The 22,597-nt window shown below is 60.4% G+C and overlaps 1 protein-coding gene across 12 annotated transcripts in view; it reads left to right on the forward strand.

Moving 5' to 3' along the window:
- Positions 1 to 22,597, forward strand: part of LOC141949794 (protocadherin gamma-C5-like) — a 75,643-nt gene that overhangs the window by 29,587 nt on the left and 23,459 nt on the right. The window contains exon 1 of one of the 12 annotated variants that reach the window (XM_074883804.1): positions 955 to 2,798. The exons of 3 other annotated variants lie outside the window; for them this stretch is intronic. In XM_074883804.1, the coding sequence (XP_074739905.1) occupies positions 1,146 to 2,798 (1,653 nt within the window). In that variant the 5' untranslated portion in view covers positions 955 to 1,145. Of the gene's footprint in view, positions 1 to 954; positions 2,799 to 6,340; positions 9,325 to 10,044; positions 15,627 to 15,749; positions 16,251 to 16,270; positions 18,483 to 18,851; positions 20,748 to 20,977; positions 21,573 to 22,597 lie in introns of those variants that run through there. 8 more of the 12 variants (XM_074883802.1, XM_074883810.1, XM_074883800.1 and 5 more) reach the window with 8 other exon arrangements.

Here is a 22,597-nt window from a genome sequence, read left to right on the forward strand (position 1 = left end):
TTTTTTGCCGTCTTTTACCTGCCAGTGTCTGACTGTCCCTGGGAAAGGTAGCTGATGTCGCATACACCACGGAGGAGTATACCACTCCTTTTTACAATTCTCGGAATAGCACACTGGTAATTGAAGTATCCTGGGCGCACGGGCACCTTTTTGCTGCCCGTCCATGTTCTTAGATCTATTTACTTACCGTGTTCCCTGAAAGAAGCAATTTTAAAGAAATACTTTAAGAGGTCTGTCTTCCCAGTTCTAGAGCAAGAAGTTGTGATGATCTCCGTGATTTGTAAAAGTGGGAGCATGTACTGATACCGCTTTTGTGGAGAGTAAGGCTTGCCATTTACTCCCAGTCTCAGTTTCTCTGAGAGGTATATAAAGGGATATAAACAAGAATCCTCTCAAAGGAAACGGGAGGTCTGGTGCTTCCTTTCTACAACAGCTTCTCCTCTGAAGTATTTTGTAGCTGTTGCTCCTCAGAGCTCATAGAAATGAAACAAAAGAGCTGGGGAAAGACAACCGGCAGCAATAGTAGGAGCTGTTGGAACGTGTCAGACATTCGCTGCACAGTTACCGGCTTGCACTTACCTGTACTCCCGGGTGCTGTACGAAGTCTGTCCGCTCCTCCACCGCTCGGTAACACGTTCCCCAGCCAGACTCTTCATTGCCGGTCCCGGGCACAGCTGCGTGGTTCGTCCTTCCGCGGGAATGAGAAAACTCGCCAAACTGAGAGCGGAATCGAGCTTTTCGGTGGCCGATGGCGCCGACTCCCGGCGGCTGCTGGCAGAGCGGCTCCGAGCGCGGGGGGCCGAGGCGCCGCACGGCATCAGCCGGCTGCGGTGGCGTCGCGGCGCCTCCGGGTGCCGCTGTTGGCCGCCGCGGAGCGGCGCTGGAGCCGGAGCCGCCGCCGCCGCCGCCGCCGCCGGAGCCGCCGCCGCGTCCTGCCCCCGCCGGCTGCTCGCTCGCCCGGCGCCGGCCAGAGCGGCAGCGGCGCGGGCAGCAGAGGCGAGAGGCGGCGCGGCGCGGGGAGCAGCGGCGTCCGAGCCGGCGCCGAGCTCGCTGCCCTCCGGCGGCCCCTGCGCTCGGTGCGGAGAGCGGCTGGAAGGGCGGCAGGGCAGCGGCAGGAGGGAGGAGCGCGGCGAGCGCTGCCGACGATGGCGGGCAGGCAGCGGCAGAGCCGGCGGCGAGCAGCCGGGCGAGTGATGCTGCTGCCCGCTCTGCTGCTGGGCTTGTGCTGCCGGGCGGCGGCGGAGCGGATCCGCTACGCCATCCCCGAGGAGCTGGGCAGAGGCTCGCTGGTGGGGCCGCTGGCGCGGGACCTGGGGCTGAGCCCGGCGGAGCTGCCGGCACGCAAGCTGCGGGTGGCGACTGCCGCTGAAAGGCAGCTGAAATACTTCTCGGTGAGCGCGGAGAGCGGGGAGCTGTACGTGAGCGAGAGGCTGGACCGGGAGGAGATGTGCGGCGAGGCGGCGTCCTGCTCCGTCAGCTTCGAGGCGCTCGTGCAGAACCCGCTCAACGTTTTCCACGTCGAGGTGGCCATCCAGGACGTCAACGACAACTCCCCGCGCTTCCTGCAGGACACTTTCCAGCTGGAGATCAACGAATTCACTTCTCCCGGCGCTCGGTTTTATTTGGGCGTGGCCGAGGACGCGGACGTGGGCAGCAACGCACTGCAGGGCTACGAGCTGGAGGCCAACGGGTACTTCGCGGTGGAGATGAAGGAGAGCCCGGACGGCAGCAAGTTCGCGGAGCTGGTGCTGCGCCGAGCGCTGGACCGGGAGAGCGAGCAGAGCCTGCGGCTGGTGCTGACGGCAGTGGACGGCGGCGACCCGCCGCGGAGCGGCACCGCCCAGCTCTGCATCAACGTCACCGACGCCAACGACAACGCGCCCGTGTTCGCGCAGGACCGGTACCGCGCCAGCCTGCGCGAGGACGCGCCGCCGGGATCGACGGTGCTGCACGTGTCCGCCTCCGACGCCGACGCCGGCACCAACGCCCGCATCACCTACGGCTTCGGGAAAACGCCGGCCAAGGTGCTTCAGAAGTTCGTGGTGGACGCGGAGAGCGGGACGGTCACGCTGCAGGAGGCGCTGGACTTCGAGGAGACGCGCGCGTTCAGCCTGGCCGTGGAGGCGAAGGACGGGGGGGGTCTGGTGGCCCACTGCAAGGTGGAGGTGGAGGTGCTGGACGTGAACGACAACGCGCCCGAGATCACGGTGTTGTCGGTGTCGAGCCCGGTGGCCGAGGACGCGCCGGTGGGCACGGTGGTGGCCCTCCTGAACGTGATCGACCGGGACTCCGGGGAGAACGGTCAGGTGTCGTGCGAGCTGTCGGGCGAGGCGCCGCTGTCGCTGGTGGCGTCGTCGTCGGGCGGCTCGTACAAGGTGGTGACGGCGAGCGCGCTGGACCGGGAGCAGGCGGCCGAGCACCGGGTGACGGTGGTGGCCCGCGACCGGGGCATCCCGGCGCTGTCCGGGCGCGCGGCGCTGGTGCTGGAGGTGTCGGACGTGAACGACAACGCGCCGGTGTTCGAGGAGGCCGCCTACAGCGCCTACGTGGCGGAGAACAACGCGGCGGGCGCGCCGGTGCTGCGCGTGCGCGCGCGGGACGCGGACGCGGGCGCCAACGGGCGCGTGAGCTACTGGCTGGCGGGCGGCAGCGCGGGCGCGGCGCCGTACGTGTCGGTGGAGGCGCGGAGCGGCGCGGTGTACGCGCAGCGCTCCTTCGACTACGAGCAGTGCCGCGAGTTCGCGGTGGCGGTGCGGGCGCAGGACGGCGGGGCGCCGGCGCGGAGCTCGACGGCGACGGTGCGCGTCTTCGTGCTGGACCGCAACGACAACGCGCCGCGGGTGCTGTGGCCGGCGGCGGGCGCGGGCGCGGCGGGGCCGGCGCCGTTCGAGGTGGTGCCGCGGTCGGCCGAGGCCGGGTACCTGGTGGCCAAGGTGGTGGCGGTGGACGCGGACGCGGGGCGCAACGCGTGGCTGTCGTACGAGCTGGTGCAGGCGCCGGAGCCGGCGCTGTTCCGCGTGGGGCTGCACAGCGGCGAGGTGCGGACGGCGCGGGCCGTGTCGGAGCGGGACGCGGCCAAGCAGCGGCTGGTGGCCGTGGTGAAGGACCACGGGCAGCCGGCGCTGTCGGCCACGGCCACGCTGCACGTGGTGCTGGCCGAGAGCTTGCAGGAGGCGCTGCCAGAGCTGAGCGACAGAGACACTGTGTCCGAGCTGACGTCTGATCTAAACATCATCCTTGTAGTCGCGCTCTCTGTCGTGTCCTTGTTATTCGTTTGCACGGTCATTCTGATATTGTTCTTGAAATGCCGACGGTCAAGGAGCCCCCCCGTCTTTATAACTTCTGATAAGGAACTGTATTCCAGCCTGGGCTCAAAAGGACCGTACAACTACTGTAGCAGCACGCTGCCCTTGCCCTACTCCTATGAGGTGTGTTTAGCCTCCGAGTCGGGCCAGAAGGACTTCACATTTCTGAGACCAGGGGCGGCAGCGCTGCCTGACCGTCTCCTGGCCGGGGAACCGGGCTCAGAGGCTCAGTCCGGAAAGGATCCTCCTAGCCCCGGGCGCTCGGCACAGGTGAGCTTCTGCCCTGGGGTCCCTCCTTGAGGCCTTATCCGAATAATCTTCCCCCGTTCTGCGGTCGGGTATCTGTGAGCCACCGGCAGAGCTCAACGTCGCCTCCGGGCGCACTGCTCAACGGCTCGGGGGTGGAGGTGTGTGTGTGATCCTGACTTTTCCTTTTGACCTTCCCGATCTCATCCGCGAATTGTCGGTTGTGCCCCGAAAAGAGACGCAGTGTTGTCAGTACTGCTGTCTGTCTGTCCTACTCCAGATGGGAGTTCCACCGAGCCGGGGTGGTGGCGTGGACACGGGGTGGAGCGGGGCCAAATGTGTCGTGGGGTCCGAAGCGGAGACAACCCTTTCCTCTTGGTGTAGTGACTGCTTCACTCATTGTCTCTGCCACATTTGAGCGTTGCCTGTGAAAAAGATGTGTGATCTACCCCGGTCTGTTCACCCAGTGAAGGCAGCAACTCTGTAGTTCTCTGTTTTCCCTTCCAGCTCCGTTCTTTTCGTACTCTGAACCCCTCAAATGGAAGATGTTGTGTACACCCTTGACACCTTCGTCTGGGGAGCTGGGGCTGATGCCTCCGAGCCCAGAGCCAAGCAGAAAATGCTTTGGATCTGCTGCTGCCACCCGCTCCTCTGGAGCCCCGGCAGAGCCGGGAATAGCGCCGAGTGAGCGGCTCTGGCTGGGATTTGTCTTGAATCCGTCCCCGAAGGAATTCCTGGTGCAGTGGAAAGGCGTCTTTCCCCTTACCTGTCTCACGTTTCCATTCCTCACCCTCCAAATGGTGCTTTCAGGGGCTCTGAGGTGTCGCCGTCAGTATTCGGGCTTCCCATCAAAGTGAGGGAGACGTAATGTCTCCAGATCAGTCGAAATAAGGGAGATGGAAATGTTCAGTCTTCCACGCCTTTCCCGAGATCTCTTCGCTGTACTCAGCTCTTCGCTGCTTGGCCCTCCTACTGCTGCTGGGATTAAGTGGACAAGGTACTCTGAATACAGGTCGTGTGTGCGCTCATATGAAGAGAAACTCCTTGAGAAATGTGGTACACATGGTAGAGAAATTGCTCAGTAAAGCAGAGTTTAGAAAAGACACGAAATGTGCAGTGGTTGGGAAAAAGATTCAGAGCTTATTTCAGAGAAAATAAGTGGTTGGAGACTGTTTCAAGATTTGTTTTGAAGAGAGCTGTGAAGTTTCTTCTTTTCAGATTATATATAAGAAAGTAATTGGTATTTGGTTGCGTAAGGGCCTATGAGAAAAAAAAAAAATCTGCTGTCAGCACTGTGAGCCTGCAGACACGGTTTGTTACAGAAGCGCTCCAGAACGGACAGAAGGTCATAACGTGTATTTATGTGCACGGTGCAGCTGCGGTGGGTAAAGCATATTGTTCTCCTTCTCAAGTCTTTAAATTGCTCCAGAATTAAATTCTATTAAAATACACCGTTAGATGACTGACGTGGGATCTTATGGGTGTGAAGCCTATACTTTTATCACATTGTGTGGACTGGTGATAAGAATGCTCAGTAGCACTGATATGGTTTATCTTTCGGCAACGACTATTCGGTAGGAAAGGAAATAGCTGAGCACGTAAGACTGTGCCGACCCGTTTGATATTGTTGACTCTTCATATAAGCGCAGAAATACTGCGTCTCTGGGTGCATCCCGGGTGCTCACGGCAGTTAACACGACTGCGCGGGGCGAGGACACGTAGGTCCCTGTCGCTCTGGCGGGTGTCGTGTCTCCCACGTTGGTGCGGGTGATTTGCAGCCCTTCCACGACGCGCCCAGCCACGACAAGCAGCGGCGTAACAGACAATTAGCCGCAACGTTTCTGAGCCAGTTCTGCGGAGAGTCTTCTCGTTTCTCTTCATAAGCGAATCCACGCGTGGGCGCTGTTTTCCAGTCCGGTTTCTTCCCCAGTCATCGCCGTTCCTTCCACAGTCTCAGCCACAGGGCTCCTGGAGCTCCCTTCTCAAACTTCCTTGGCCCCTTCCCATCACACCGTGACTGCTGAGCAGTTGTGCGGGTGACAGCCGAAATTGCGGTAGTTTATCCGTATGGGCGCTCGAAACGTCGGAAAAACCGACGCGTCACGAGTTGTTGTTGACAGCAACAACCCCAAACGCGGGCAGACAGCCCGGCAAGTGGCTGTTTCTCGCCCAGACGCTGCCGGTACTGTGGTCCACGCGGTGCCGTGACCTGCCGGGCTGTTGCTGCGCGGGAACGGGAACCGCTGCAGCCCCCGGTGAACCAGCACGTCGCAGACTGGGATTCCCCTGCATCTGGCCGGTGGAAACAGGTACCGGGGAGCAAGCTGGGAGGTGGCGAGAGTAGGAGAGCGTATTAGACCGAGATTTCTACGATTTGTCGGGGAAGATGCCTGCTGGGACAGTGGTGGCGGTGGGGAGCAGGAGGACGATGCTCCTGGGAACCCCGCGGCAGGAGCTGCCCCGCGGGGTGACAGTGCTGCGGCCGGGGCGGCTGCTCGTAACTCGGCAGCACGAAATCCGCGTCGTTTTGCCGGCGACACTGCTTTGGTGGCACACAGAGGCGCGACGCCGTGGGATGTCAGGAAGGGACTCACCAAGCACTGGGGTGGGAGGGGCGGCCTCCCGAAGGTCCCGAGGGACAACTCGGAGCTGGCGCGTCGTGCCGGGGGTGGTTCTCCCCGGTGCCCTGCGCGCCCCCACCGACCCTCCCCATCTCTCATCCCGCCCGCCCCACCTCCCCTTGCTGCTCCCGCTGCCCCTTTCCAACGAGGTTTTCCCGGGGGACACTCTCCCCCGTTTCCATCTCGCCCCTTTTGGCGCCAGCCTCTCCTCCAACTCTTACACCTTCCTGCCCGCACACGTAGTCCCCGTGCCCGACCCACGCAGCCGCTGCCAGCGCTCTCCCAGCCCCGCTGCCCTTTTTAGCTGGGTTTCTCGCAGGGCTGTGCTCTCCCTTCAGGATCGACGGCTTGAGCCCCGCTGCCTTCGGGCCGGGGCGGTCCCGCTCGGTCCCGGCGGGGCTCGGCGGGCGGCGGCCCCGCGGCGGGGGCCCCGGCAGCCCTGCGCTCCGTGCAGTTATTGACCGGGACTCTGTGTGCCGCTGTCGGCCAATGATGGAGCGGGGGGGATCTGCCGGCCCGGCCCCGCTCGGAGCCGGGCTGAGGCGCAGACGGTCTCAGAGCGAGCCTGGGAGCGAGTCGCCGCCGAGCCCGCCGAGCGATGCCCGCCTCCCCGCCGGTCGCCGCTTCCCGGGGCGCGCTGGGCAGCGGCATGACGGGGCGAGCTGAGCATTTCTAGCCGGGGCGGGGGGGCGAAGCGGGGAGCGCGGCCGTCCTGTGCGATGAACGGCGTTGCTGCAAGGAGCCGCGGGGTGACGACGGGGCAGGTACTGAGCCTCTTGCTTTTGTTCGGCGTTTCCGACTGGGTTTCCGCCGCGATTCGCTATGCGATCCCCGAGGAGGCGCGGAGAGGCTCCGCGGTGGGGAACGTGGTAGCCGACCTGGCGCTGGACCTCGGGCGGCTGCCGGGTCGCCGGTTGCGGGTGGTATCCGGCGGCACCAAGAAGTACTTCGGGGTGGACCTGGCGAGCGGCGCGCTGCTGGTGAGCGAGCGGATAGACCGGGAGGAGCTGTGCGGCGCGCTCTCTCCCTGCTCCCTCAGCTTTGAGATCGTGGTGGAAAACCCGCTGGAGCTGTACAGCGGCACCGTGGAGATCCAGGACATCAACGACAACGACCCGGTTTTTCCCAGCAGCCAGGCGAGGCTGGAAATCAGCGAGTCGGTGGCTGCCGGAGCGCGCTTCCCGCTAGAGAGCGCGCAAGACCCCGATGTGGGGATTAACTCTTTGCAGACCTACCAGCTCAGCGCCAACCCGCACTTCGCACTCGACGTGCAGACGAGGGTGGATGGCAGCAAGTACGCGGAGCTGGTGCTAGAGAAGGAGCTGGACAGGGAGGAGCAACGGGAGCTGCACCTCGTCTTGACTGCACTGGATGGAGGCAGCCCGCCGCGGTCAGCCCACGTGCAGATCCACATTGATGTTGTGGACGCCAACGATAACGCCCCAGTCTTCAACCAGTCCACGTACAAGGCAAGCGTGAGGGAGAACACGCCCAGCGGTACCCTGGTCGCCAGGATCAGTGCGTACGACCTGGATGATGGGCCCAATGGAGACATCGTCTATTCCTTCAGCAGCCACACGCCCGCCAAGGTACGAGAACTCTTTGCTCTGGACTCAGCCACAGGGGAGTTGAGGGTCAAAGGACAGCTGGACTATGAGGAAACAAAGCTGTATGAGATTTACTTACAGGCTAAAGACAAGGGCGCTGTTCCTGGCGTAGCTCATTGCAAAGTGCTGGTGGAAGTTGTGGATGTGAACGACAACACTCCAGAGGTGACAGTGACTTCTGTGTACAGCCCTGTGCCTGAAGATGCAGCCCCAGGGACGGTCGTAGCTCTGCTGAGTGTAACGGACTTGGACTCCCATGACAACGGTCTGGTGAACTGCTTCATTTCCCCTGGGATCCCGTTCATGCTCAGCTCCTCCCTCAAAAATTACTACACATTGAAAACAAAAGCAGCTTTGGACCGGGAAAAGGCATCGGAGTATAACATCACTATCACAGCCAGGGACTCGGGCTCACCACCCTTGTCTGCAGTAAAACAGATCCTGGTGCAGGTGTCAGATGTCAACGACAATGCGCCCAAGTCTTCCCAGGACTCCTATGATGTGTATGTGCTGGAGAACAACATGCCTGGCATCCCCGTCCTTAACGTGAGTGCCACAGACCCGGACCTTGGGCGCAACGCCCATCTCTCCTATACCCTCTTGCAGGGTGACACCACTGTAGGCCACCTCTTCTCCATCAACCGGGACAATGGCACCCTCTACCTGCTCACCTCCCTGGACCACGAGGACCAGGTGGAGTTCAACATGATGGTGCAGGTCCAGGATGGCGGCTCTCCGCCTCTGGCCACCAATGTCTCAGTCAGTGTGTTTGTCACTGACCTCAATGACAATGCCCCAACTGTGCTGTACCCTCTCCCTAACACCACCGCCACCTATACCGATGTGGTGGCACCAGGCACTCCTGCCGGGCACATGGTCACCAAGGTGGTGGCGGTGGACGCGGATGCAGGGTACAATGCCTGGATCTCCTATACCCTGTTGCAGGCCACTGACCCCAGCCTCTTCTCAGTTGGGCTGCACAGCGGGGAGATCTTCACGGCTCGCCAGCTCCGGGAGGATGACGCTCCCCAGCACACATTAGTCATCCTGCTGAAAGACCATGGGGAGCCTGTGCTGTCCGCCAGTGCCACTGTCTCCATCTCTGTAGCCGAGATGGTCAAGGAGGTGTTCACTGACCTCTCTGATGTGGCACCTGCCAATGACCCCAGGAGGCATGTGACTTTCTATCTCATCCTGGCTGTGATTTTGGTGTCAGCAGCTTTCTTCATCACCATGTTGTCAGTGGGCATCTTCAAGTGCTACAAGTGGAGGCAGTCAAAGGAGCTGTTCAACAGCTCCAGGAACACCCTGTACAGGACACCAGGGCCCTTCCACCACATTGACGCCGTGCGGGGCGGCTTCACGCCACCCAACTTCTACCACCAGGTCTATCTTACCACAGACTCTCGCCAGAGTGATCTCCTGTGTAAAAAGCCCTTCACTTCCAGCCCCCTGGGCAGCCGACAGAGCACCATGAGGAATGGTGAACCAGGGCTGTACCACCAGATTGTGGGCACTGCCAGCCGTCTCCCCACACCTGCCGAGGTAATGTAGCTCCTTCCTTGGCACGTCCCAGTGCCAGGCAGAGCCGTGGTTCATTTGTGCCATACGCATACGGTAGCAGAATGGGGTTGGGGGGAATATCCAGTCGCCTCGTGCCTCTGAAGAGTGGTTAGCTATAGCTGAACAGGTCTTCTTTGGAGTCAAAGGAGCCGTTCTGAGTGTTGATGACGTTTGTACTGTGGTGAGCAGGATCAAGTGAGTCAGTTTGCTCAGGTTATTGAACATATGTCTTTCTGATGCAGTTTTGGATATGCCTTGTGTGAGTAACCGGTGAAGGCTGAGGTCAGCTTGCAAACACTTGCAAATCCTTGGCAGAAAGTTTGCTGCTAATGGTATTTCCTTCCCTTTGCAAAATGAGAGCTGGGGGGAGCACTTGTGGGGTCAGGCACTGGGAGGGGAACGTAGCCTCTCTGCGTCGTGCGCCGGTGTGGGCTGAGGAGGTGGTCGTAAAAATGGGGCTGGGAGCCACCAGATGCCAGTGGGGGACTGGGGTGTCACTTCCCACAGCGTAGCATGCAAACCTGAAGGATGATGCTGGTTCCTGCATTTGACAGACCATGGCCACAGAGCAGTCCCTTCCGTCCATGTCTCACCTCATGTTTGACTCCTGATGGTTCCGTTCCGGTTTTGTTCCTGTGGAAGTTTTGTGATGATGTTCATTTTGGGGTGGGGGGGTGGGATTGCAGACCACCCCAGTTGCTTGCAGAGCTCCACTGAGCTGGACTGTGCTCTAGGCAGGATGGTGAGTTCTCCACCCAGGTGTTGTTTTAACAACCCTGTTACAAGCCCTGCATGATTTGTAATATGCTATCCCCGGGTGTCTAATGTCCTGACTCAACAAACTGCAGTCAGGAAGGCGTTTGTGCATGACAGGCAGCTTCTGTGCTTCTTCCCCAGTGAGAATTATGCAGCTTAATTTGAGAGCTTTCAATTACAGGAACGCTTCGATCTTCAGAGCTGAGGCTGGGTAGTGGATCCAGCAGAAGGGGGGTGATCTGATGGGTTTCCAAGGTGGTAGATGCTGGTAATGTGTCCATGGAGGCTGTGAGTAGGAGCGACCGGTTCCTCTGAGCAGAAGGAAGTGAGGTGCAGCGGAAACTGCGCAGGGGTGTGGGGCTGAGTCTGCCGCCTGCTCACTGTGGCCAAATCACAGATGGAGGCAGAAACCTCTCAGAATTTTTTTTTTTTTTTTTCCTCTTGCGTCGCTGGTCAGACTCAGCACTTCTCATTTGTGGCAGGTGGAAATGGCTGCAGCAGCTGCAGAAGCAAGTGTTCCTCTGCATTGTGTGGGCTGTGCTACAGCTGGGGACAAGGATGTCCCCTCCACCAAAGGGTTCTGGCAAGATGCCTCTGGGGGTGGGGGCAGTAAATGATTTGAGAGTGGGAATGGAAGGAGGTGATAATGGGCAGGTGGTAAACCTAAGACCTAGCCATGGCTCCCCCCTACTCCTCAGTATACACTGGAAAGGCACTGACAGTGAGAAACCAGCTGGGCTGGCACTGGGCCCTGGATTTTCAGTCTTTGTGGTCAAAGAAGATCCAGTCCAATGCCATGGACTGTGTCAAGCCTGCAAAGGCTTTACAACTCTTTGCTCTGCAGGGCAACAGCCAGACCCCAAAACTGATGCAGTAGGGAGGGTGCTGTCCCCATCTGTGGCAGGTGGCGTGTCCTGCAGGATCTCCAGTGATCCCTCAGCTCCCTGGGTAGCCTGGGTCAGAGACTTTCTATAGGGTGAGCTCTGGCCCTCTGAAAGGGGGACATCTCCTTCTCAGTCCTAGACACCCCACACCTTTCCTGCCTTGCCACTGTCCCCATCCTGGGCTTTGGCAGACCCAAGCAACAGCAGGATTCCCCATGTGAAGCCCGTCCCTTGCTCCAACCCCTTGGTGACTGAGCCACCTTGGGACACTGAGTGGATTCTCTGAGATCATGTGGGCTTCACAGGGGCCTTCTGCCGAGGCAGCACAGCAGCACCAAACCCATTCCCAAGGGTGCAGCACCCTGTGTTGCCAGTGGCAATGTCTGTCACCCAGCTGTGCTATCCTGGGCCCTGCCTGGGATGGGGACAGGGCACATCCCAGAGTCAAGGTTACTGCGACAGCTTCCTGCTGGTGGCACCGTCGGAAGCCCTCGGGGAATGAGTCCGTCCGAGCAGGTATCGGGCTCTGGACTGTGGGGAATCCACTTGTCCAGCGTTTTGCTGCGTTGGCCCTTTAAGAAAGCCTTCTTCTCTTCCCCGGAGCAGGCAGTAGGTGGGACCCGGGCGATATTCTGCACCAATCGCGACGTTCCTTGCTCCGTCTCTCCCTGACTAGCAGCAGGCTTGTCCCGCCCCGTAGGTCCTGGAATGGGCAGGGAGGGGCTGCACCGGGGAGGGAGGCCCCTCGACGGCAGCACATCCACCGTCACTGTCCTCGCCCAGAAGGATGGTGTCCCTGCCACCGTCCACTGTGCCGGGCATGGGTGCCCCCAGCCTCTCTCACCTATTCCCCAGGTCCCCTTGGTGCCCGGGTGGTGGGTACAGGCAGGGTCCCGGGCAGGAGCTGGCTCCCTTGCCTGCCACACCACTGTGAACCCCAGCCCCCGGGGTCTGCATGCACCCAAGGGGGGCCAGGGTGTCTTTTGAGTGCGCCAAGGATGGGACTCCAGGGCATGACTGCACAAGGCTTCTGCAGGGATGTGAACCAAGCTAAGACCCTGCAGCTTGCCACTCTCCTCTGGGACAGGGAGAGGGGGAAACTACTGCCCCACTCCTCTTCGGGGAGGCTGAGACCCCTGCTTTTGCCCTCCAGGAGATTGCTGGGCTGCAAAGCTGTGTCTGCCACAGAATTTCAATATGTGTGTCTGTCACATGGGAGACTCAGGCCTCCTTCCCAATCTAATGTCCCAATCTGATGTTGTGATCTGATGGTGGTCTAGTGGGCTTGTCGGCTGGTTCTGTGTGTTTGCAGTGACTTGGGTCCTGAGAAGGTTGACCCCTTCCTTATCCCAGGGTGAGGAAGGGGCATCCAGCCATGTGTGTGTGTGTGTGTGGAGCAATTGCATTCTAGTTTTGAGTGGCTCACCCATCTCTGCCTTCCCACATTCTGCCTCCAACATCCATGGAGGGCTGGCAGGGGTGGGCATCCCTGTCTTGGTGCGAGCTCCCCTGGCTGATGGTGGTACTGGTGGCAGTGATGCCTCACTTACAGAGGCAATTCTGGGGTCCGGGCAGTAGCCAAAGCATTAGCTGGAGGGGAGAAAAGGGGTGGGAGAAGAGCCCCTGGCACCTCAGGGCTCTAACAAGCACCTTTTCATCAGGCATGAAAAGTCCCTTGGCCCGCGTTCATGACAGCTGCCCTTTGTCTGTGGGCATGATGTGAAGCCACCATTGAGGAAGGGGGAGAGCACAGGGAGGGCTTGTACCTAGCTTCCAGGCTGCCAGGACGTGCAGTTTCCCTGCGAACGGGAAGGGAGCTGTTGGAGCAAGTGACTCAGGCTGGCGGAGGGGAGGCCGGGGGTGGCAGCCCCGCTGATGCCGGCTCGGGCCCCGCTTCCCGCACCTCCGTGAAGCCACCACTGGCCGAGAGGGGACGGAGCTCTCGGCCAATTGGGCGCTGATCTGAAGCGGGGGGGGGGAATCTGCTTCTCCCCCCCCCCCCTTCCACCTCCGCGCTGGGGCTGTGATTCAGTTCCCCTCCCCCAGCCCACCCCCTCTGCTCGGAGGCTGACAGCCGGAGCCGCAGCTTGCTGGAACCCAGGAGCTGTTTTCCAAGCCGTGGAAGAGAGACCCAGGGATTTTTTGCAGTTCCCCAGCGCCTGCTGCGTCCCGGGCCGGACGCGCACGGACATGGAGAGAGTCAGCCTCCAGCGACCCGCCTGGAAATGGCAAGTACTGAGTTTGTTTTTGCTCTGCGGCTGGGGCTGGGTCTCCGGGCAGATCCACTACTCGGTGGTCGAGGAGTCGGAGGTGGGAACCGTGGTGGGGAACGTGGCCCGGGACCTGGGCTTGAAGGTGGAGGAGCTGCCGGGTCGCAGGCTGCGCCTGGGCTCAGAGGAGAGCCTGCGCCACTTCGCCGTGCGCCTGGACAGTGGTGCGCTGGTGGTGAGCCAGCAGCTGGACCGGGAGCGTCTGTGCGGAGCAGCTGCCAGCTGCGTGCTGTCGGTGCAGGTGGTGACAGAGAATCCCCTGCAGCTCTTCCGCCTGGAAGTGGAGATCCTGGACCTGAACGACAACTCCCCGAGCTTCCCCACCACTCACCGCACCCTGCGTGTTGCCGAGTCTGCCACAGTGGCTGCACGCTTCCCCCTGGAGAGCGCGCAGGACCCCGATGTGGGCACCAATACCGTGGGGTCCTACTGGCTGAGCCCCAACTCCCACTTTTCCCTGGACGTCAAACAGCAGCAGGATGGCAAACTCTTCCCGGAGCTGGTGCTGGAGCGTGCCCTGGACCGGGAAGAGCAGCCAGAACTGCAGCTGGTGCTGACGGCCGTGGATGGGGGAAGCCCAGCCCGCTCAGGCACAGTGCAGATAACAGTCCTGGTCCTGGATGTCAATGACAATGCACCCACCTTTGACCGTGCCACGTACAAGGTGCAAGTCCCGGAAAACACGCCTGTGGGGGCCCTGCTCCTCCGGCTCAATGCGTCTGACCCTGATGAGGGGCCCAATGGGGAGACGCAGTACTCCTTTGGGGTTCACACCTCTGACTTGGTCCGGAGGCTCTTCACCCTGGATCCCCACAGTGGTGAGGTCCGGGTGAGTGGGGCCCTGGACTTTGAGGAATCACCTTTCTATGAGATCTATGTGCGAGCCCATGATGGAGGGGTCCCGGAGATGGAGGGCCACTGTGTACTGCGGGTGGAAGTGGCGGACACCAATGACAATCCCCCAGAGGTGCTGCTCACCTCCCTGCTGAACCCGGTGCCAGAAGACACCCCACCAGAGACCGTTGTGGGGCTCTTCAACATACGGGACCGAGACTCGGGGGCCAATGGGGATGTGAGCTTGGAGATCTCCCCCGATGTGCCTTTTGCCATCAGGTCCCTTCAGAACCATTTCTCCCTGGTCACACGGGACAGCCTGGACCGAGAGTCCACCTCACAGTACATAGTGGAGCTGATTGCCCAGGATGGTGGATCTCCTGCCCTCACCACGACCCTCACGCTGCTCCTCAACATATCTGATGTGAATGACAACCCACCACACTTCTTGCAGCCCTCCTATGATGCCTTCCTCCTGGAGAACAACCCACCTGGCTCTCTGCTGTGCACTGTCTCTGCCTCAGACCCTGATGATGGGGATAATTCCCGGCTTGTTTACTCCATAGAGAGTGGCCAAGTGCAGGGTGCCCCCATCTCTTCCTTTGTCCATATCAACCCTGACAATGGCAACCTCTATGCTCAGCGCACCTTCGACTTTGAGCTGCTGCAGGTTCTGCCTGTCTCTGTGGCTGTGCGGGACTCGGGGTCCCCCCCGCTCCATGCCAACGTTACTGTCTACATCTTTGTGTTGGACCAGAATGACCACCCCCCCACCATCCTGCACCCTACCAGCGACAGCGACATCCCAGCACCACAGAGGGTCCCGCTGTCTGCTCCAGCAGGCTACCTGGTCACCAAGGTGACAGCAGTGGATGCGGATGCTGGGCACAATGCCTGGCTCTCATACCACCTGCTGCCACAGTCCACCGACCCCTCCTTGTTCCACGTGTCACTGTACACCGGGGAGGTGCGGACGACGCGTGCCCTCCGGGACACTGACATGGCAACACAGCAGCTCATTGTCCAGGTGACGGACAATGGTGACCCCCCACTCTCCACCACTGTCACCATCACCGTGGCCCTGGAGGAGGCAGCCCTGGAGGAGAGCTACAAGCCTCGGGATTTCCTGGCTGGTGCCAAGGAGAAGCCGGACCTGACCCTCTACCTGATCATCGCGCTGGCAGCTGTTAGCACCGTGGCGCTCGCTACGGTCACTGTCCTGGCTGCCCGGTGCCTCCGCCGCAGAGGCCGTGCTGCCGCCTCGCCCTGCTGCTGCTGCTGGCTCAGCGAGTCGCCCTCCCGGGACTTCTTCAAGCACTCCAGCCCCAAGCTCCAGCTCAGCTCCGACGGCACCCTTAAGTACATGGAGGTCACCCTGCGACCCACCGACTCCCAGTCCCAGTGCTACAGCACCTGCTTCTCCCCCGGCTCCGACCGGAGCGACTTCACCTTCCTGCGGCCTTGCCCACCCCCCGCGACCCTACCGAGGGCAACCGGGGCTTTCCTCCCCGCTACCGGTACTCTGCGGGACCCCGGCCAGGTGAGAGCCTAGGGGCAGGGGAAGGCGGTGCCGGTGCGGGGCTCGCCGGGCGGCCGGGCCGCGCCTTCCTTCCCCCCCCCCCCGCCATCCCCGGGGTCGCCCTCGCTGCCCCGGCCCGGCGCGGGGGATGCGCGGGGGATGCGCGGGGGGCGCGGAGCCGCCGCCGCCGCGCGGGGAAGCGCCGCGCAGGTTCGCGCCGCGCGGCAACAGGCGGCGGCTGGCGATTGGCGCCGGTGTTGCTGTCCGGGGGAAGCAGCGCGCCCATTGGAGGAGCCGCGCGGCCTCGCAGCCAATGGCGAGGCGGCTGCGCGGAGCCCCGCGCCCCTCCCGCGCCCGACCGCGTCCGCCCCAAACAATGAATGGGAGCGGCGAGCGCTGAGCGCGGCCCCGCAGCGCGGAGGGCATCGCTCCCCGGCCGCCCACCCGGCAAGGATGCCGAGGGCAGGGAAGGCGGGCCGGGCCCTGGGGCTGCCGCCTGTCTTCTCTTTCTGTTTGTTCTTGCACAGCTCCTCTGCCCAGATCCGGTACAGCATCCCGGAGGAGCTCACCCGGGGCGCCTTCGTGGGCAATATCGCGAAGGACCTGGGCACCGATGTGGCGAAACTGGCGGCAGCTAATCTGCAGGTACTGTCCGATTCGGATTCCCAGTACTTCTCGGTCAATGTGAACACCGGTGTTATCATGGTCAGTGAGCGGATAGACCGGGAGCAGCTCTGCGGGCAGAACCCCCGCTGCTTCCTCCACCTGAAACTTGCCATCGAGAACCCAGTGGAGTTTTACCGCATTGAGGTGGAGATCCTGGATATCAATGACAACCCCCCGGAGTTCCCCAGTGATGAGGTTTCCTTGCGCATCTACGAGCTGGCGTCCCTGGGTGCGCGCTTTCCCATCCAGCCTGCCCAGGACCCTGACGTGGGCACCAACACCTTGCAGACCTATCACCTGAGTGCCAATGAGAACTTCAACCTCAACGTGAAGGCACGCACTGATGGTGGGAAGTTCCCTGAGCTGGTGCTGGAGAGGGCCCTGGACCGGGAACTCAGAGCTTTCCATCACCTGGTGCTGACTGCTGAAGATGGGGGCTCTCCCCCCCAGTCCAGCAAGATACGCATCACTATTCAGGTCCTGGATGCCAATGACAACCACCCAGTCTTTGACAGACCATCGTATGGAGCCCGCTTGGTGGAGAACTCACCACTGGGAACCCTCGTGGTGAAGTTAAACGCCACCGATGTGGATGAAGGGCCCAATGGAGACATCCGCTACTCCCTCAGCAGCCACAACTCAGCTGCCCTGCGCCAGATCTTTGCCATCGATGAGCAAACTGGGGAGATTCGTGTCCAGGGCAACCTGGACTTCGAGGAGGCAACGGTGTATGAGATCGAAGTGGAGGCCAAAGACATGGGGTCACCCACAATGGAGGAGCACTGCAGTGTGGTGGTGGAAATCACTGATGTGAATGACAATGCCCCTGAGGTCATTCTCACCTCCTTCTCCAGCTCCCTGAGCGAGGACGCACCTCCGGGCACAGTGGTGGCCGTGATACACGTCAGAGACAGGGACTCTGGTGAGCAGGGCAGGGTCCAATGTCACGTCTCTCCAGACCTTCCCTTCCAGCTGCGTAAGGACTATGAGCACCAGTATTCGCTGCTAACCAGCACCCGTTTGGACCGGGAGCATGTTGCCTACTACAATGTCACCATCTCTGCCTCAGACCTGGGCAGTCCCCCGCTCTCCCGCCACACCACCTTGCCAATCGCCCTGGCAGATGTCAATGACAACGCGCCCCAGTTTGAGCAAGCATCCTACGAAGTGCTGGTGGCAGAAAACAACCCAGTGGGCAGCGTGCTGGTCACAGTTTCTGCTGCCGACCCTGACTCGGAGCAGAATTCCCGCCTCTCCTATTCCATCCTGCGAGCTGGTGGGACAGATCCAGGCCTGGATCCGACTCGCTACCTCTCCATACATCCCACAAGTGGGCAGATCTCTGCCAAACTCCCCTTTGACTATGAGCAAACCACCTATCTCCAGTTCCATGTGGAGGTCTCTGATGGTGGCTCCCCGGCCCTGAGGAACAGGACGCTGGTTCACATTTTTATAGTGGACCAGAACGACAATGCCCCACGGGTGCATTTCCCCAGGGCCGGGGAGGACTCCGCTACCCAGTTCCGAATCTCCCCCTCCACCGCCCCTCCTGCTCTCATCACCAAGGTGGTGGCAATAGATGCGGACTCGGGGCGCAATGCCTGGCTCTCCTACCACCTCGTGGAAGCCACAGACCCGGGGCTTTTCAGCGTGGCCCTGCGCTCCGGGGAGATCCGGATCATGCGGGCCCTGCAGGAGACGGATGCCTCTGCGCACGAACTGCTGGTGGTGGTCCGGGATGCCGGGGAGCCCCCACTCTCCACAGCCGTCACACTGGTGGTGCTGGTGGAGGAGAGGGGCCCAGAGGCCTTGCAGGGCTCCGAGGCTCGGGCCACTGACGGTGGGGGCTTGCCCACAGTTACGCTTTATCTGATCGTGTCCCTAGCGCTCATCTCCACCGTCTCACTGGTGGGACTGGCAGTGCTGGGCGTGCGGTGCCTCCGGCGGGGCTCTGCGCCTGCCAACCAGGGCTGCTGCGTGGAGAGCGTCCACACGCTTCAGCCCCCTCCCAGCCACATTTTTGGGCACTTGCACTATGAGCCTAAGCAAGGGGACACGGTGATGGGCGTCCAGGTGACAGCCACGGCACCCCCTGCCCCGCGTTACCGCTCCTGCTTTTCGCCGGTCTCGGATATCAGCGAGTTCATGTTTGTGAAACCCTCGGCGGGTCCAGCCGGGGCCAACCCGCCGGATCCCACCCTGTGCAGCGAGGTGAGCTCGGGAGCGTGTCCCCCAGCCTGGCCGCAGCCCCGGCGTCTGCGGGGCTCGGCACCGGAGCGGCTCGGGGTGCGGCACCCCCAGCCGGCTGTGGGGAGGGGGTGCCGTCGGTGCCGGCTCCCAGCAGCCGGGCGGGGCGGGGAGGGGCGGAGCGGGGGTTCCCGCTGCCGGGAGTCCCCGGCGCCCTCCCGGCGCTGCGGGGGCGGAGTGGCGGCGGCGGGGCGCGGGGGGGGGGGCGGTTACGCCGTGCGTATTTTGGGGAAGGCGGCGGCGGAGGGAGAGGAGGAGGAGGAGGGAGAAAAAAGGAGGAGGAGGCGGAGGAGGGGGCTGTGGAGAGACGTAAAACTGTCACTAGGTCCATCCCCTCCGCTCGCCGACTTTGTGTGTCTTTGCGTGCCGAGGAGCGGCTCAGCCGGCCGGGCTGCGATCGCCCTCCCCCCCCCCCCGCCCCCTCCATCCCTCCCCGCCCGGCTCCGGCGGCTCCGGCGGCGGCTTCCTCCCTGCAAAACCCTCTCGGACCCCCCCGGGGCGCGGGGGTTCCGGCGCGGCGGCGGCTGCCGGGGCCGGCAGCGGGGGCGGGGAGGCGGGGGAGGCTGCGCGGAGCCGCCGCCGCTCCGCTCCGCGCTGCTCCGCTCTCACACCCGGCACGGGATGCTCGGGGGACGGAGTTTGCCATGGCAGCTCCCGCTGCTGCTCGCAGCCCTCTCCTGCTTGCCGGCTCCCAGCAGCTCCCAGCTCCTCTACTCCGTGCCCGAGGACCGAGAGCCGGGCTCCTCGGTGGGCGACCTGGCCAAGGACCTGGGGCTGGAGGTGCGGAGCCTGGCCGCCCGCAACCTGCGCCTGGTGAGCGAGGGTGGGCAGCGGCACTTCCAGGTGGACCTGGCGGCGGGCGTGCTGCTCCTGGACAGCAGGCTGGACCGGGAGGCTCTGTGCGGGCAGAGCCCCACGTGCTCCCTGCACCTCCAACTCGTCATGGAGAATCCCCTCCAGCTCCACCGCATTGAGGTGGACGTCCTCGACGTGAACGACAACGCGCCCCAGTTCCCCAAGCCGGAGGTGGTCTTGGAGATCACTGAGGTAGCCAACCCTGGGACTCGGCTACCCCTGGAGGTAGCAGAAGACCCAGATATGGGCTCCAACTCCATCTCCACCTATGAGCTGAGCCCCAGCGAGCATTTCGCCCTGAGTATCAACGTGAGAGGAGATGGTGTTAAAATGCCTGAGATTGTACTTGAAAAAGCACTGGATAGAGAGAAAGTGTCTGTTCATCACCTAACACTGACAGCCCTGGATGGAGGGAATCCAGTGAAATCTGGCACTGCCAGGGTTACCATCCATGTCCTGGATGCAAATGACAACCCTCCTGTCTGTGACCCACCCATATCCAAGGTACATTTGGAGGAGAACGTGCCAGTGGGCACTCTGGTCACCAAGCTGAATGTCACCGACCTGGATGAAGGTCCCAACGGGGACGTGGAATATTCTTTCAAAACTAGCAATAATGCACCTGGTAAATTCACCAAGCTGTTCTCCTTAGACCCCCGGACAGGGGAGATCAGAACCAAAGCCCCGCTGGATTATGAGGAATCCAGTGCTTACGAGATTGCAGTTCGAGCCAGGGACAAGGGTTCCCCAGCCATGGAAGGACACTGTCACCTGCGAGTGGAATTAATCGATATCAACGATAACAGCCCAGAGATCATGCTGACCTCTCTCTCCAGCCCAGTGCAGGAGGATGCAACCCCAGGCACTGTGATTGCCCTCATTGGTGTGAAGGACAACGATTCTGGTGACAACGGGCAGGTCCGTCTGCAGATAGCGAAGGAGCTCCCATTTAAATTGGTGTCATCTTTTAAAGAGCACTTCTCGCTGGTCACAAATGGTCCCCTTGATCGGGAGAAGGCCAGTGGATACAACATCACGGTGAAGGCTGTGGACTCAGGGTCCCCACAGAGGGCCACACAAAAAACCTTTTACCTCCGAATTGCTGACGTGAATGATAATGCACCGAATTTCTCCAGCCCTTTTGATACAGCCCATGTTCAGGAAAACTCCTTTCCTGGAACTTCCGTTTTTTCGGTGTCAGCATCTGATCCTGACGAGGGTAGCAACGCCAAGCTGTCTTACTCCATCCTGGACAACGGGATGCAGGATGTACCCATCTCAACCTACTTCAGGATAGACCAGGACAACGGGACCATCTACACCATGCGGGCTCTGGACTACGAGCAAGACAAGGTGTTCCAGGTGCCTGTGGAGGTGAAGGATGCTGGGTCTCCTGCGCTGAGTAGCACTGCTGTGGTCCACGTGTTCGTCCTGGATGAGAACGACAATGCCCCCACCATTGTCTATCCATCCGTCCCCAAGGGCTCTGCCTTCCACCAAACCATCCCGGTCTTGGCAGAACCTGGCTATCTGGTCACCAAAATTGTAGCTGTTGATGCTGATAGTGGCCATAATGCCTGGCTGTCCTACCAGCTGCAGGAGAATGCAGAGGTTTTGCCTTTCCAAGTGGAACGCCGCTCTGGAGAGATAAGGGTTGCACAGGCTCTTAGGGAGTCAGAAGATCCCCACAGGCTGGTGGTTGAAGTGAGGGACAATGGGACACCGTCCCTCTCGGCCTCCGTGGTAATAGTCATTTCTCCAGAGGAAAACAGTGTTCAGGACTTCGCCAAGTCCTTGGACCTCCCCAAATCTTCTCCCCAGGATACCAACCTAACGCTTTACCTCATCATCTCCTTGGTGTCCATTTCCCTTGTGTCCTGCGTGATGTTTGCTGTGGTGGCTGCCCGGTGTCTCAAAGCTGGCACTGCCAGCTGGACCTTTGCGGATTGCTGCCGAGGGACTGGCCGCAAGCCTGCCTCCCATTTCCGTGGGCAGATGAAGCCAGATGGCTTCATCAAGTACCTGGACGTGGGAGGAGCGGGCTTGACCTCCCAGGCACAGAATTACACCTCTTGTTTCTCACCCATGTCTGACCAGAGCGATTTCCTCTTTGTAAAACCTTTCAGCCATTCTAGCACTGCGGAGACCATGGCTGCCTACGAGCAGGTGACCAGCACCTTAGCGAGTCCCTGCGACGGGGTAAGAGGAGGGTGTTTCTTACTGTCCTGTCCGCTAAGCGCAATGGTCCATAATATCTGGGCCAGCTGGCTGTTCTCTGTCTGTCCTTCCACCTAAGAAGGTGGCTTCAGGGCACGTGTGTCACTGTCACCTCCTGGGAGGTGGCAGGTGAAAGCTTTGGCTCGGCTTGATGGAGGTGGGGGAAGGGGCTGGGCGGCACTATAAAGTCAAAGACTGTGTGTTTGTGGAAGTGGAGAGTTTTCCCTTGGCCCCGTTCATATTCTTTTATTTTTTAAAGTGATTCTTAACATGGTCAGGAACATATTTTCTGGGTGTTTAACTTCTTGATTCTGCGTGGCATACGAACTGCGATGTGGGAGGATGTTATCTGAAAGCAAAGTTGTCAGTGTTTCTTTTACTCTATTTTAGAGGTGCTTCATAGAAATTTCTCATTTCTTAACTCCCGAATGTTATTAATTACTGATTTTGCCCTGACAAGGGATCATTTTCCAGCTTGGTCATTTTAAGCGAGGGGCTGAATTCACTATTCATCACTGAACGTAGTGACATTTTTCACAAAGATCCTGGTGACCTTACATGCCCTTGGGCTTGCAGAGACCTAGGCAGCGGCGTGCTTTGAAAACTTTAGCCACTTGTATTCAGATGTCTAAATATGGATGTAGGTGACTGTATTTAGCTGTAGCTTTTATAACTTTGGGATATAAAAAGTAAAGTAATTTTGTGTCATAAATGCCTGTCCTGAATTTGAAAGTGGTAATTACAACAGGAATTCAAAATATAGATTGGGAAGGTCTTATCTAGTGCAGGATTGTGTGTCAGCGTGTGCAAAAATGTGTATCTGAAATCCGCAGGGCAAGTATTTAAACAGCTTAATTTGCATGCAGCATGGGTACCAGTGGGGCCTCTATTTTAGGGGAGTAATTTATTCTAATATATTCTTTCATAAGAATCATCAAAGCTGTGGAGAAATTAGTGAAATCACATTTACTAAATAAAAATCTAGGTCAGCTGTACCCGTCTTCACT

This window comes from Strix uralensis, chromosome 14, assembly GCF_047716275.1.
Source record: "Strix uralensis isolate ZFMK-TIS-50842 chromosome 14, bStrUra1, whole genome shotgun sequence".
In the NCBI taxonomy this organism is placed as follows: Eukaryota; Metazoa; Chordata; class Aves; order Strigiformes; family Strigidae; genus Strix; species Strix uralensis.